General features: G+C 34.6%; 1 protein-coding gene across 1 annotated transcript in view; it reads left to right on the forward strand.

Annotated features, from left to right (window-relative positions):
- The window catches only part of GALNT13 (polypeptide N-acetylgalactosaminyltransferase 13), an 809,448-nt gene that overhangs the window by 559,155 nt on the left and 233,110 nt on the right, over nt 1–17,183 (forward strand). The window contains exon 8 of the mRNA XM_001373001.4: nt 9,021–9,201. Within this exon, the coding sequence (XP_001373038.1) occupies nt 9,021–9,201 (181 nt within the window). The remainder of the gene's footprint in view (nt 1–9,020; nt 9,202–17,183) is intronic.

The following is a 17,183-nucleotide window of genomic DNA, read 5'->3' on the forward strand; positions in this document are numbered from 1 at the left end:
AATTTTGCTTATTTATGTCACCAAAATGGAATTTGAAAGCAAACTCAGATTTGAAAGGATCCTAAGGGCCTAAAAGACATTCATAAGATTTCCCTGAGAATCAATTGATCCTTTATTTGATAATTTAATCAAATGGTTTCTAGGAAATTTTTCTTCCATTGTATTTATTCTTATTGTATGTTCAAGACATTACAAAAGATAGTGATCAAACTTTATGAAGAGTATATCTTTATCAAACAAAGGAAACATTAAGGAGAAAATGATCCTAAAAAAATTTTGCAATGATATCAAGGTAAGAAAGATCCTCTTAAGAGGATTTATGTATGAAATTTGAAGGACATCAGAATAGACCTAAAGGGAAACAGATTAATGGAGTTGTATCAGTGATACCAGTGGATCAATCATATTTGAACTTCAACACCTCTTTATTGGATTTATTATGTGTGATAATGACAGTGGCACATAAAATGATGAATTAGGAGAGCACTTAGAATTCACAAAATTCACATTGAAGAAACATGCAGTAGAACATTCACTTTTATAGGTACTAAGGAACCAATTTTCTTAAATTCTCTTAAAAGAGGGAAAGATTCCAAAAGAATGGAATATTTGAGATTATATAAATATAACAATGACATATATGTATGTTTATACATACATATCTTTAATGACCTTGTATATAATGTAATGTTACTCTCTGTAAAGTGCTTTTTCAGGGGGGAAAAATTAAGGAAATGTCACCTACATTTGATACAATTGTAGGAATTTGGGGAAGATAATGGGAGTCAGCTTCCAGTTCTACTACTCACTTGCCTTTCTTTTAGACACATTGATGGGAAACAGCTAAAACTAATTTTAACCTATTCCAGAAGCTCTAGTGGGTAGGAGATAGAGCTCATGTGTATCTTTTCAAACCACAAAAGGCATAACACTAATTTTCATGTGAGTGGAGGGTATGTTATACAAGGGCCTGGGAAAGGAGGAGATTTAAAACTCTGAATACACCATTAGTGGTAGTCTCTGGGTGACTGAGAATGACTATTGTCTTTGTGCATTATTATCTATTAATGTACCATCATGTGGCTTTGAAGTCCAAAGACTGAGGCCCAGAGTTTGTGGTACACGGGGCATGGAACGCCAGTTGTTTTGGGAGGTGTGGTTGTGGCCTGGTGTCGGCGTTCACGTGCAGCAGCAAGACGTTGATGTCGTTCATCTTCAAAGGTGGTGGCGGCATGGTTAATGTGGGTTCGCTAGCTGCTTCTGACAGAGGCAGCAAGTTCTAGTTGCTTTGATGTAATGCCAGCCTACTTCAAGTTTGACTTTAGCTGATCCTTGAATCTTTTCTTTGGTCGACCTTGTTTCCTGAGTCCAGCTGACAGTTCACCATAGAAGACCTGTCTTGGTATTCGCTGTGGGTCCATGCAGATGAAGTGTCCAGACCATCGTAGCTGGGTTTTGAGGACCATTACTTCGATGCTGGTGGAGTTGCTCTGTCGAGGACTTCGTGGTTGGTGATACGGTCCTGCCATCAGATCCTCATGATTGACTGGAGAAAGCATTGGTGAAATTGCTCCAGCTGTTTCATGTGCTTCTGGTACAGTGTCCATGTCTCACAACCGTACAGGAGCAAGCTGAGGACCACTGTGTTATACTCTTTGAGCTTCGTCACAGTGCTTACACCTCTGTGTTGGAGGATTTTGGAGCACAGCTGCCTGAGTACCTTGCTGGCCTTTTGGATCCTAACATTAATCTTGTGGTCAAGGGACCCATCGTTGACGATGGTGCTGCCCAGGTACTTGAAAGTGTTGATGTTAGAAAGCTGAGTGCCATTGATTGTAATGCACGGCTGGTTAGTTGGCCTCCCTGGTGCAGGTTGGAACAGCACCTCTGTTTTGCTGAGGCTGATAGTCAGGCCAAACAGTTTTGTAGCTGTCGAGAACCTGTCCACAATGGTTTGGAGATGATTTTCTTGGTGGACCATGAGAGCACAGTCATCTGCAAAGAGAGCTTCCAGGATGAGTCTCTCTGCTATCTTTGTTTTTGCAGTCAGGTGGCAAAGGTTGAATAGTGAGCCATCCAGTTGGTATTTGATGTAGACGCCCTGGTCTAGATCCATCACAGCAAGTTGTAATACTTGGGTAAAGGATAGGTTGAATAGTACTGGAGCGAGGACACAGCCTTGTTTCCCGCTATTGGAGATGTTGAAGCGATCGGAAGTCTTTCCACCAGATAGGACTTCCCCTGTCATGTTGACATGAAAGAACTCGATCAGTCTGATGAATTTTGCTGGGCAACCGAGCTTGCTAAGGATCACCCACAATGCATCCCTGTTCACTGTGTCGAACGCCTTCGTCAGGTCTATGAAGACAATATAGAGACTCAGGTTCTGCTCAAGGCATTTTTCCTGTATTTGCCTCACTGTGAAGACCATGTCGATGGTGCTGCGATCTGGTAGGAAGTCACATTGTGATTCAGGCAGGTTCTGCTCTGAAACAGATGACAGGAGTCTGTTGAGTAAAACACAGGCGAGGATCTTTCCAGCAGTGGAGAGTAGTGAGATGCCTCTGTAGTTGTCACAGGCTGCTCGTGCACCTTTGTTCTTGTATAGGTCTACGGTGGAGGAATCTCTGAGTTCTGGGGACATGTCTTCCTCTTCCCATATGCTGGTCAGCACTATGTGGAATGCCTGGAGTGCCTTTCCATTTAAGGCCTTGTACACCTCGGTTGGGATCCCGCCTTTACTAGGTGCCTTACCTGTACTCATTTGTTTAATGGCTTTTTGGACTTCCTCTTTTGAAGGAGGGATGTCAAGTTGTTCATTGGTGCGGTTTTGGGGGATCTGGTCAAGTGTGCTTTGATCCACTGGGTCGGTTGAGAAGCTGACTGAAGTGTTCTTTCCACCTGTTGCTGATGCCTTTTTTATCTTTTATGAGAGTGTCACCGTCAGAGGATAGCAAGAGAGTGGTGGTGGGTTTTAATTGCCCATAGACAATCTTGAGGGCATCATTAGCTGATTCAACATAGAAATAGGTTCCTCTACTGGACAGAACAATTTTTAAAAGTGTTTCCCACAGACACATGAAGAATTCATTTTTATTAAATCTGACCTACTGCCAGATTTCATGTGGCTCTGGAACTAAAGATTGTTAGTGTTATTATCTTATTTAAAAAAAAACAACTCTATAGCCCTAGTTTATAGACCTCTGATGCAGAGGATGAAAGTATGGAACCTGTGTATAAAACTGTAACAAATTTCAATATTGTAGAGAATCTAGATTGCTTAGAAGAATGAAAGAGTTCTAACTTGACAAACTAAGGCTTCAGGTAAATCTCCCAAAGATCAATCCATTGAAGATTTGGTGTCTGGAGAGAAGCCAGAAAGATCCATCTGCTACAGGAAGTCAATGTGAAAGTAACCAAAGTCAAAAAGAACAAATCATCACCCCCTGGCAAGAGGAGAAGATAGGGGTAACAGAGATGTAAGGCACAATTGAAAACAGTGGTCACGGGGAAGTTCCTAGTAAAAGAGAAAATTATCATAAAACATCCACAGGGAGAAAGAAGTAAGATTCAACTTTGTTCTTTGTAATCCAATCATTGATACTCATTCAAATTGTTTAGATTCCTTGGGAGACCTTCACCTACCACAAAAATTGGTTTCCTGGTCACTTAGGGATGGGTTTTAAATCCATCCTTTGTCTTTTATTATGAGTCCATGTGCTCATAAATGAAATTAGAGTATATCCTTCTAGAAATTCTCAATACTGGATTCCCAATTACTGCAAAGGGAAATGAGCCCTTGATATATGAGAGGTGTCCAATGTATAATTGGGACCTTCATGTTAACAGGGTGCTTCTGAAAAAGATTATGTTCATAGGAATATATTTAGCTGCTATGAATCCAAGTCTCAATATTTGAATGTAGAAGATAATTTCTATTCTTTTATTGGGATTTTTGAAATTAATTTTTGTGTGGTGAAACAGTATTCTGCTATGAAAATTTTCATATTTCAGGTCCTTCATTAATTGACAAAAAAACAAAAGTGCTTTTTCCTTTTAAAAGAAGTGGTAGTCATTTAGTTATTCACTTCATCATATCAAGTTTCTATTCTTTCAATTAGCAAACTCTACTAAGTCAGACTACATCTTTTTCTATGTGTGAGTGTGTATGTGTGTGTGTTTAAGTTTTACCAATGTTCCCTTTTTCACTTTTCACTTTTTCACTAGAAGGACTAAAAAAAAGTGAAGAGGGAGTTGTTAGATGGTAGATGATGATAATGTGAAAGGAAGCTGGGAATGATATTTATTTGTCTTTTGTACAATACAATTCTTATATTTTACAAAAATGAACATAATCATGCCCATAAAATTGTAATCCATGGCATCTGAATGCAAACACACTTTGTAATTATTTAAAAAGATCTTTTTTAAAAAATTATAATACAAAGTTCTGTACTATAGAAGCAGTCCTCCACTGTGCATTATAACAATAAGGCTTACTTTGAATACAAAGACTAATCACACTTTCACAGTTATGAACCACTGGACTTAACAAACATATCGAAGCATATTGAAACATTGAATATCACTTAAGTATAATGGCATATATTGTTAAAATGGCTACAAAATAATTAAACTTTATAATTAAAAAGAACTTTAATGGCATTACCTCATTTAATGTTTATGACCACTGTAAAAATTAAAAAAAAAAAAATAAAAGTGAGCTACACAAAATAGAAAAACTATTCCAATATAGGTTCAAAACTGCTTGCATTCTTTTGATACAGGTAATCAAAAGTATCCTCAATGATGAAGTGAAGCTCAAATGTGAACTTACCCTCAGGGCCAGGTGAAAGGATGCTAAAGAGACTCTTATTATAAACATAAAATTTTATTTAAATATATAAGGATGAATAAAGGATTTCTAATTCTAAGGGATTCTAAATCTACCCAAATAAACTCCCTGGTTCTGTAAGGAACCATTTCTCCTGCATTCCTCCCTGATCTGAATAACCCAAGTTTATACTATCTAAATAAAAACTACCACTATTACCCTTATAAAGTTTAACTTCGCCTTCAAATTATAAAATAGCAAAAGCTAGCTGGTTGAGTCTCAACAAGAAACAAGTTTTAACACACTCAGAGTCCAAGCTAAAGAACAGATATTTCTTTGGTCTTCTCAGATATAAACCAATCTATTATAAAAACCACAATAAATAGTCACTAGTGTTTTCCAAGTTGGGAAAGAAAAACACCAAGCTCCTTCAGATCTTTCCCTCAGTCACAGAGAGAAACAAAGATGTTACTTCCTCCAGGCTGAGAGAGACTTTCTGAGAGTGTGACTCTGCCAAGTGCCAGAAACCAATTCCTAACTGCAAGAGAGAGGAATTGACAGAGCAAAACAGTTATAACTGTCACTTCTGAAATTAACATACTCTTTCAACTCTGCTTCAAACTCCAGTTCTTTTCTCAAGCCAGCCACTTTACTTCTTATCTCTAAACTAATAAATCAATACTTATTTTCTAATATAATCCTTACAAATTACCTCCTTTGATCATATGGAAGAGAATCTCTCCCATATGCTTGCTATTCTAGGGAATTTTAAAGATATACCTTACCCTATTATTATTATATTTCCTAGAAATAGTCTTAATCTTATGCTTTTCTTATCCTATTCTTATTTCTACACTTTATCTATGCTAACCTGTACTAGAGATATAAATGAAAGAAAAGAAAATTTCAATGAAGCCAAAAATCAATGAAAACATATTTGTACAAATACAAGTGCAAAACATACAATTACAGAAATTCAAAATGTAAAATAAAAAATGCAAACTTTTGAAAAACTTTTGAAACAATAAAATACTTACAAACTAACATATTTTACAAAAAACTAGTCTATCTAAAATAACTGTATAAAACTCATTTAAACTTCATTTTGCAAATCCTATTTGAACAATTCAGATGAAACTTTTTACTATTCTAAGACCTTATCCTATCATTAATACAGAAAACAAAAACTAACTACAATAAAACTAAAAATCAACTTACTATACTAATAAAATCAAAACTTTTATTCTTTCACTATTTCCTTCTACACGAATGTTTTGTTTTTAAATAGTATTGAGTTCTGTGCTTGGACATCAAATTTTCTGTTCAGGTCTGGATTTTTCTTTACAAATGCTTGAAATTCTCCTATTTTTGTTAAATGTCCATACTTTCCCCTGTAAGAATGTGGACAGTTTTGCTGGGTAATTGATTCTTGGTTGTAGACCTACTTCCTTGCTTTCTGGAATATCATATTCCATGCCTTTTGGTACTTCAGTGTAGATGCAGTCAGGTCCTGTGTTATCCTCTCTGTGGTTCCATGGTATCTGAATGACTTCTTCTTAGAAGCTTTTTATATTTTTTTTTCCTTTCACTGATAGTTCTTGAATTTGGCTATAAAATTCCTGGGTGTTGTCAGTTGGGGATTAAGTATAGGAGGTGATCTTTGGATTCTTTTAATCTCCTCTTTTCCCTATTGTTCTAGAATATCAGGACAGTTTTCTTGAATAATTTCCTGTAGTATGGTGTCCAGGCTTTTTCTTTTGTTATGGTCTTCTGGTAGGCCAAAGATTCTTAAACTGTCTTTCCTGTAATGATTTTCTAAATTATCTGTTTTGTGAAAGAGATGCTTCATATTTTCCTCATTTTTTTCATTCTTTTGGTTTTGTTTTATAGTGTCCTGCTGACTTGTGAAGTCATTTGCTTCTAGTTGTTGTATTCTGGATATTAAAGACTGAATTTCTTTGCTGGCTTTTTGGTCATCTTTCTCCTCCTGGCCTGAATTTCTTTGGAGATCATTTTTCATCTTCTCTGCTTCATATTTTATTTTCTTTGACTTGTCTTTCAAATTCTTTGCCTCATTTTCAAGCTAATTAACTCTCTGACTTTCAATACACTGGTTTTTTTTTGTTTCCAGATAACTTATCTTAAGTTTTAAGTTCATTTCCCAGTTGTCTTCAGCCTCTCAATTGTGTTTTGAATTGTATTTTGAGTTTTTCCAAAGTCTGTATCCAATTCACTGGGGTTTCTGTTTTTTGCTTGCTGCTCCCTCATCCTTTTTTGTTCTATTTGCTCTTTGTTCATTGCCTGTATAGAAGCTGTCATACAATTGACAAATTTCTTTTTTCTTTTCCTATTGTTTACTCATATTTACACCTTCTTTACTCCATGCAGTTGCCTGAACTTTTGCTCCTCTCATTTTTTGTGGGTTTGGGCTTTTCTGTCTGTCTTCACCCTTGGAGTTTTGTCAGTAAATCTCTCAATACAGTCTGTGGGGGAGATGGGTAGCTCAGTGGATTGAGAGCCAGGCCTAGAGATGGGAAGTCCTAGGTCTAAATCTGGCCTCAGACACTTCCCAGCTGTGTGACCTTGGGCAAGTCACTTAACCCCCATTGCCTAGCCCTTACCACTCTTCTGCCTTGGAACCAATACACAATATTGACTCCAAGACTGAAGGAAGGGTTTACAAAAATTAAAAAAATAATAATCTTTAAAATAATAACTGATGTAATCTGCACTTGCAGAGGCAACTATAATTCAGGGCGAAAGACCCAAAGACCAAGTGGATATAATATCATTGTTGGGACTAGCTGGTGATGACGGAAGAAGAATCTTTGGAGCTCTCAAGTAATAGATAGTATAGTGATTGGAAAAAAGGGATTATGGGGATAGATAGATAGATAGATAGATAGATAGATAGATAGATAGACTGATTTGTTTCTGGGTCATATTCTCAGGACAGAGAGGAGCACTTTCAATTAAGATAGACCAGGAACTTTGAGTAGCAGTATTAGTTCTGGTCCCAAGAAAAACTTAGGAAGAATGTTGATTATTCCTACGTGACAAAGGACCTTTCCTAAGTAAAGACCAGAGTATGGAGAATAGGAACAGTAACCTCACCTCTCTTTAGCTCACACTATTTTAGAAACATTGAAGACTTCCAAACTAGCTGTGAAAATAGGAGTTTAAAAAAAAAAGTCCTGAAGATTGAGAGAGATCTACCAATTCCAAAACACCCCCATCCTGGGAATCAAACCCAAATTTAACATAATTTATATTTAACAAAACAAATAAGTAAGGCAGAAAAATGAGCAAATTACAAAAAAGAACTTAATCTTAAAAATCTACTGTTTTCAGTAAAGATGAAAAAATAGACTTACAAGGAAATAATGAAGTCAAAGCAACTATAAGCAAAGACTAAAGGGAAAATAAGAGTTGGTTATAAACACAACAAAAATTTCTACCAGAACTTAAAATGATTTTAATGTCAATTATGTGGTATAGAAGAAAAGTTCATTCAAGAAATAAGAATGAAAGCAGAAAATTGTGGAAAAAATAATTAACCATTTGGTAAAAGAGACACAAAAATACTGAAAAAATAACACCCAAAAAACTCAGAATTAGCCAAATGGGAAAAGTGCCACAAAAGCTTATCAAAGAAAGTAATTCATTAAAAATTAGCTTTTTCAAGTGGTAGGAGCAGATGAAATTATTTTGTAATTAAAGTGAATTACAACCAAAACTTTTCCCTACCTTTAAAGATATGTAGTCATGGCATACTATCATGAAGTAAAGTATAAAGTAGATCACAGCTTTTTAGTGTTTAATACATTGAGGTCACTTGTTAAATAGATCAATAAATAACTAGTTTGGCTGATATGTGTTGGTAATTTAGAGTCACATATCAAAAATCAGGGTATCTGATAAACATGGCAGACAGTTAGATAGTCAAATTTCAATGAGAAAATGTAAGCTAAAATTCTTTGCTAGATGTAATTTGTCATATATAATTATTTCTTTATATCTCAGAATTATATACTATGAAATATATTTCATAAAGTATCTTTATAATTTCAGATAAATATTTTAAAATCTAAATGAATATTTTCTTTTCAAGGTATGCTTCTTCTTATTCCTCCTTCATTGTCTCATTTTTATGACTCATAAAATGTTTCCCTCCCCCCTTTTTCAGATTTGGCAATGTGGAGGATCATTAGAAATTGTAACCTGTTCTCATGTGGGTCATGTGTTTCGCAAGGCAACCCCATATACTTTTCCAGGGGGCACTGGTCATGTCATTAACAAGAATAATAGGAGATTAGCAGAAGTATGGATGGATGAATTTAAGGATTTCTTCTATATCATATCCCCAGGTAAGCAATTCTGGCTGTTTTTGTTATTTTCTTTGTAATAAATTAGAATTCCATGCAAATATAGACATTTTCCTTGTTCTATTCCTCATTTTGTGGTGAGTAATCAAATAGGTGTGTTTGTAATTTGAATACACATAAATCTTACCTTATAGCAAAGATTTTTATAAGGTGATTTTAAACAACATGTATTATATACCATATAGTAAGCAGAATATTATTTGGTTTAAATATTTCATTTAATTTTGAATATAAACACTAACTTTCCCACCAGAATTATGGAAGAGATGACAGAATTTAAAGAATTTTAAAAGATAGGTTATTAAGATGATTCTGTATTATCATGACCTATGGTCATTAAATTCTTCTATTGGCCAATAAGCTTTTGTTGATCTAGGCTATATCAGCCAAAAAAAATTAGTCATTTGTCCCAGAAATTATTCCTATTTTGTTTCTGCAATATAGAACAACTGTCATAAAAACATTTTTTTTCTATTTGTTATTCTGTTTTTTAAAGGGAACAGAACCAATGGAATTGATCACTAATGAAGTTTTTGATGAAAGAGGAAAAGTCAAATAAATTCTCACATGCAGATTCAACAATATTGTACTTAGAGAAAAAATGAGGACAAGGTGTATATAAAAGTGTAATTAGAAGACAGTCTTCTTTTTTCTCACACATTTTAATAACTCTTCTGTGTCAGGAAGTTATTGTCATAAATACTGTTTTGTGCACAGATCTATTTCTCCCTTCAAGAGAGACCCATCCCAGATGTTCACACAATATATTTTATCAACAGTTTAGAAAATCTGCAGAAAGATAGTGACATTTATGTAACTTTTTCATTTTCAATTGTTATGACTTCTTAAATTGAAATCAAATGGTAGTAGAAATGCATAGTAGCAAAAAGAAAGAATAGTAGAAATAGAAAAGGGAAATGCAAGTATTAAACAAAATAACTTGCAGTTTGGGATATAAGAAGATAAGTAATTGATACTGATCTTAAGCCTTTGAATCATATTCATTCCTGATAAGTATTATTTTTCAAGTGAGTAACCACTGAAATCAGCATTATTTTCCATTCATGGGGAAAAAGGCAGATAAATATTCTCCATTGGAGCATTTCCCAAATAGAGTTATATGTTGTAAAATGACAAGCCTAATAGTTAAAGGATGAAAAAGAGAACATAGTATCCCAAACTAATGACATTATGTTGCTCAGCAGGGAGTATGTAGTAAAAAAGTATACTTATCTCATAATAAGTATTATTTTGAGATTTACTGTTATAAAATTGGCTTATCTTTATACAATCTAGGTACCTTAGGAAGCAAAAAAATAATAATAGAATTTGAGACAAATGCATAAATTTTCTCTACCCCTCCTGAAGACTGTTTTACATGCACCACAGTTAATCTGCAGTCATATGTGGAATCTCCATTAACTGTGCCCAAATAGCAGAAAAAGACACCTCAAGGGAAGAGACTACGATTAAAATCCCTACTTTCAATAACCAAAGCTGTCTATTTAACACTGACCTACTATTTAAGTATTTTTGATGTCATAAAATAATATGAGATTTAATTTAAGGGTCCCTAAATCTCTGAAAATTCTTTGTATAACCTCTTGCTACTTTCCCCAAGTTCAAAGTTGCTGTTTTAAGCCAGCAATTATGCCAATAATGGTTGACTATTCATTCAGTATTCCAATATTACCAGATGTTGCAAAACTCAAGAAGACAATTGCATTGTACTTAAGATACCAAGCAATTTAAATAACAAAAATATATATAATTTCTAGGAAAGTGATTCTCAGATCTATTTATCTAGCTGTAACCTCTTTTTGTCATGTTTTATATCTTCAATTTTTTATGGACCTTCATGATGTAATGTCCCATAGATATTACTAACTGTGAAGGACACCACCAATTTCCCATTCACCCAGGGTGAGAGCCTTAGTTTTATCCTCAAGTCTTCTCCTCTCCTTTTCTTCTTCACATTGATATTGAATTTCTTGTCAAATCCTGTTGATTCTACCTTTTTAATATATCTCACATATTCGCCAATCTAGAATTAGACTCTCATTATTTCATGCTTGGAGCATTCCTCCTATTTGGAGGTGTCTTTGCTTCAGGTATCTCCCCACTCTAGTCCATACTTGAGTCAGCTGCCAAGATCATCTTTTAAAGTATAAGTCTGAATATGTAACCTTCTTATTTAATAAACTCTCTCAGTTCCCTATTTCATCCAGGGTAAAATATAAATATTTTGTTTAGAATCCTTGACATCATATCTTATTTCTACCTTTCTAGACTTCTAACACTTTTATCCCCTCTATAAACTATAATCCTGTAACACAGACCTCTTTCCTCACAGAAGACTTCCCATCTGGTCTCCTTGCCTTCCCAATGGCTGTCCCCTATGCCTTGAGAGCTCTCCCTATTTGTTTCCTTCTTCTGGCTTCCTCAAAGTTATGAATTTTAAAACTATTCCACCCTAATCAGGCCATTCTTTAGAAAATCTGATTTAGCTATTTCCTGATCAGTAACAATGGAGATACTTGGAATAACAGAATCAGGTCTTGGAAATTCTACATTTCTCCTTCCTTCTAAGTTTAACAAGATTTAGAAGGTCTGCATCAAACTCAAGATTTAATTATCTAAGGAAATGGCCTTCAACAGACATGTGCAGAAAAAGGAACAGACTTCTGGGCTATCCTAAGACAAGCTAAGTCATCATTGGTACAGATGAGATGCAAGAAAGTGGTGTAAAACTGTCTATATAAGGCACGTCACTTCCTCTCTCCTCTTCTTTCTCTGGAGAGGCAACTCTGACTGAGAGTGTGGTAGGTGTTTCGACATCTTTGAGTGTTGGTTGTGAGTTTTGCCCTTGAGCTGATTCAGGTTCAGGCCTCTTAGCTGAGGCCCTTCGGAGGTCAGGCTGATTCTTCCCTCCTTCACACTCAAAACCTTACTTTCTAGATCTCCTAATCTTCCTGCCTGATACTAGCCCCTTCCTTCTTCCTTCTTCTTAATCTCCTCCACTATATCAGTTAAATCACCATAAAATTTCTAGATGACTTTTGGGTGTTTCATTTGGAATTTATGAATAAAATCCTTGGCAACCAAATAAAATTATTACATTCAATCTCAACCATAATTTTAACTTTAACAAAGTTTAACTTTGAACATAATGGCATTAAGGAACTTTTCCCAATTTCTTTCAATGATAGAGCTTCCCCTCTGAGACTGTCTCTCATTTTACACAGTATATGTTATACTTTGGAAGGTATTTACATGTTGTTTCCCTCATTAGAATATAAACTTTTTTGTCATTGTGCTCTTCAAACTACACAAAAGTTTCTATTAATTGCAGCAATGTAAGCTCTTATAAGGACAACTAATTTGTACTTAAATTTCTTGCCCAGCGTTATATAGCTCTAGAAAATAAAGCAGTACTAAATTTCAGTTCTTTGTGACTCCCTGTGTGCTGAGCTATCTTGCAGTCATTGGTAAGGCAGGATTTTCTCATTTATATTTTTAACCCTAATGAATGGAAAATTAAATTCTACTCATTTCTCATATTACAGTTGTAAAATAACAATCACAAGACACAATCATTGAAGGAAATAAAATAACCATCTTTATCACCATTGTTATTGTTGTCATCATCATCATCATGACTAGGCATTTTTTAGCAACTACTATTTGCCAATAACTCTGTCATATGCTTTACAAATATCTTATTTGATCCCCACAACTAAGGGAGATCAGGATTACTATGATTCCCATCTTACAATTGAAGAAACTAAAACCAAAATTAAATGACTTGTTCACGTTCACATAGTTAGGAAGCATCTGAGTTAAGACTTAACTTGGCCTTAGATAATTCCTTAATGTAAGCCCAGGGCTCTGTAAGAATTAAAATTTTGGGGGAAACTGAGGCAAGTAGAAAGTAGTTTCTAGATGTATTATATTTTTAGAGGTTTATTAAAGGTTAAGAATTAAAGAAAATACAGAATAAGAAAGCACATGTCTAGGCCCAGAGAGGCCTAGACAGCCTCACCTACATTATGAAAGAGATGCATCTGCTTGAAAGTGGCAACAGGAAAGCAGAGAGAACCCAACATAGGTGGAGACCCTTTAAATAATAATTTGCTCTTGGCCCAGGTGAGAATTCAGTGTGATTACAAAGCATCCTGGAAGTAGAGCAAGGACTTCTGGGGATTGAAGTCCTAGATTCAAGTCTCCATTTTTACAGCTCTACCAGAAAATAAATAAAATAAAATTTTCATATCACAATAATCATCATAAAATATTTATATTTAATTATGAATGTAATAAAATATTTGCATTATAAAATCATAGCATTAAATAAATGAGAAGTAATGTAATCTATACAAACAGGAGTATCCTTTCTCAAACTTTGTCACATCCCAGTTGCAAACAGAAAGAATATATATATATATACACATTTTCAAGGAATAAGTATGAAGTGCTAAACACATAGGCAATGTAATGATGGGGAGTAGAACAGAAGGACTGTTGGGGGAAATTGGAATGTAGGAATGACAGTTGGAAACTGAACAAGGATTTCTGGGAAATTCTCCTGAGGAGCAGGGTGTTGGGTGCTGAGATGCAGAAGGGAGTGGAAGATGTTTCTCTGGGTCATTTCAAGACACCTGTGGAGATTTCTGTCACTGGCAGAAATCCTAACATCTGGGATTACTGTTTAAAACATTGCTGGTTCCTGTCAAGAAAAACCTAATTTCTTCAAAGACTTTCATTCCATGAACTATTGAGATACTGTACTGAAATCAGTCCTTTCCCCTTTTTCTACCTCTCCCCTGGCTATGAGAAAACCTTGTACTTCAGTAATTAATTGTATTTAGGAAGAGATTTAGGATGACCCAGAACCCCTCTAACCTTTGCCCTATACAACAATTAAATCAAATAAGCAATCAGGTAGTGAATTCAATCTCATTTATTTACATCTAGAGAGTAAGCCCATTGGAAGACTCCATCTTGTTGCCAGTTTTTTAAGAAGACACAAGGGAGAGGCTTGTAAATTCCCCAAACCAGCACATATCCAGATGAAGGTCTCTCATACCTCTCCTTGTAGAGAAGACTTCCCTGCTACCCTTGAGGACCAGAACAGCCACCAAGGGGCAAGCCTTCATGGAGGGGAGATCTCCATTTTATCTCCCTCATTAATTCAAGGACTCAGGGAGGGATTAGTGAGGGAAGCCATTTTTATCAAACCTTTCATCACAGCTTTCAACCCTCATTTCTCCATCTATGGAGTGAGTCCCCCCAAAATTACCACAAGAAATATGATGGGGCACATATATAGAGGATCAAGACAAATTATGTTTCTTAAACTACTGAGTCATCATTATCTTCTAGGGAAAACATTAAGTATCATCAATATATGCCAAGCCAATTAAAGCCATTATTTAGGAATGTCATCAACTTCTTTGCTGACCTAGGTACTTCTGCTATACTTATTTCTTTCTGCTCTTCACTTGATTTCTCCTAATAATTAATGATTTGCTCTGTAGCTTCCTTCAGCCCTCTGCTTCCATCTGATGGATTGTAGCTGTTGGGCAGCCAAAGAGAAATGGCTCAGCTATCATGAGTCCTGATTTGGGCTATGACATCCATGCCCATCAAAAGTCATGGGCAAATGTTTAAATAAGTTTAGGCATATAATTGTGATGGAACACTCCTAAGTACTAAGAAAATCTGAGCAGGTTAATTAAAAATATGGAAATACCTACATTAAATTATCAAGATTGGAAAACAAAACCAAGAAAACCTTATATTAAGCAAAAAAGATATTGTTTAAAGGATGATTTATGTTCACCTCTTGAGAAAGAACAGATCATTTTAAAAAAGCAAAATATAGTTTCATATTTGTACAAATGTATCTATATTTATATGTCCAAAATGATGCCTCCTCTAATATATTGAAGAGAAATAGAGAGGAAGATGCCTGGGAATTTTCATTAACAAACAAACAAATATTTTAAAAAGCCAGTCAGAAGACATTAGTGTTAGGTTTTCATTGTCAGTTTTATAGAGATTTTTTGTTTTGCTTGCTTGCTTGCTTTTATCCTTCTGCTGATTGAGGATGCTTGGCTAAAATTCTTTTCAGAATTATGTTCCAAAATTATAAAAATTATCATATCTCTTACTCAATATTAAATCATTCTGTAAAATTCTCTTAAAGTTTCAAGGATAGGAGCAGAGACAAGATATCAGAGAAAAGTCAGGGACTTTCTACTCCAAACTTGAAAAAGATGCCTTGACATGAAATCTAGATCAGCAAAACCCACAAAAAGAAAGAGTGGAAAAATTTTCTATACCAAGACAACATAGATATAAACATGCAGTCTTCAGAAGGAGAAATAAAATTATCAATAAATATAAAAAAATGTTCATTTTTGATCAGAGAACAACTCTGAGAGACCATTTCACACCTATACAATTGGCCAAAATGACAGTTAAGGAAAATGATATATGTTGGAGGATTGTGGTAAAATTGGGTTATTAATGCATTTTTGGTGGAATTGTGAACTGATCCAACCAATCTGGAGGAAAATTTGGAATTACGGCCAAATGACTTTAAAACTATGACCCTTTGATCCTGAAATACCACTACTTGGTCTACATACCAAGGAGAGGGAAAAAAATGAGGGGGAAGGAACTACTTATATAAAAATATTTATATCAGTTCTTTTTGTGGTACCAAAGAAATGAATGGAAATTGAGGTAAGGTCCATCAAATGAGATGTAGATAAACAAATTGTGGTATATGACAGTAAAAAGGAATACTGAATAAAAGTTCCAGAATAAGAAATGATAAACTGAATAATTTTAGGAAAGGCTGGAAAGATCAACACGAACTGTTGTAGGGTGAAATAAGAACCAGGAGAACATTGTACACAGTAATAGCAATATTATATGATGATCAACTGTGAAAGACTTAGCTATTCTCAACAAAACAATGATCCAGGACAATTCTGAAGAACTTATGCCAAAGAATGCATTTTCGCTCCAGAGAACGAATAGGTAGTCAAAATATAAATCAAATAATACTATTTTCACTTTAGTTTGAGTTTTTATTTGGGGGATTTATTTTTATATGGGTATTCTCTTATAATGATGGATCAAGTTGCTTAGCATCTAAGTGAGATGAGAATGAAAGGATGGAGGGAGATAATTTGGATCTTATAATTTTGGAAAATGTATATATAAAATTATTATTACATATAATTGGGGAAATAAAATATTAAAAAAAAGAATTAGAGAAATAGAAGCAAATGACTACATAAGACCTTAAGAAAAAATCCAACAAAATCAAAAGAATGAAAAACAAAAATGTAAGGACATTGAATGCAACTGAGAAAAGACATTTTATTTCATCTTCTTTATGATGTTCATTTATATAAATGCAAATCGACTCCAAAGCAAGACTAAAGAGAACCCAGTGGAGCTATGAATTTTGACTTCTTTTTAATATGAATTACAACTGCTTCATTTCTTAAAGAGAGATCTCCCCCAAAACACGATATTCTTCAAACTACCTCAGGTTAGCCAAAACATACCAAACCTAAATCACATTGGGGAGGATCTTACTAACAAACAGTGTTTTGTTAAAAGTAAGCCAATAATACATGTTTTTAATTCACTATAAAGTCTGTTCTGAAAAGCTAACAATAAAAAGAAAGCAAACTATCTTTAAGGAACATCCAGCCTTTTAGATAAGTAATAAATAATATGAGAATCCCTGCATTTTAAAGTTCTTTAATTCTTACCTTAGAAAAATATTTTTCTCCCTGCAAGAGAGACTTTTCTATGATGATTGGTTTTAATGTATGAATGTTATTTTTATAAGAAGTTCTAGCTCAGTCAGACTGTCTCAAGCTGAACCACCCCAGTGAATGAGTTTAGGGAGATAAACAAGTAGAATCATTACCTTTGTT

Source organism: Monodelphis domestica, chromosome 4 (genome assembly GCF_027887165.1).
Source record: "Monodelphis domestica isolate mMonDom1 chromosome 4, mMonDom1.pri, whole genome shotgun sequence".
NCBI lineage: Eukaryota > Metazoa > Chordata > Mammalia > Didelphimorphia > Didelphidae > Monodelphis > Monodelphis domestica.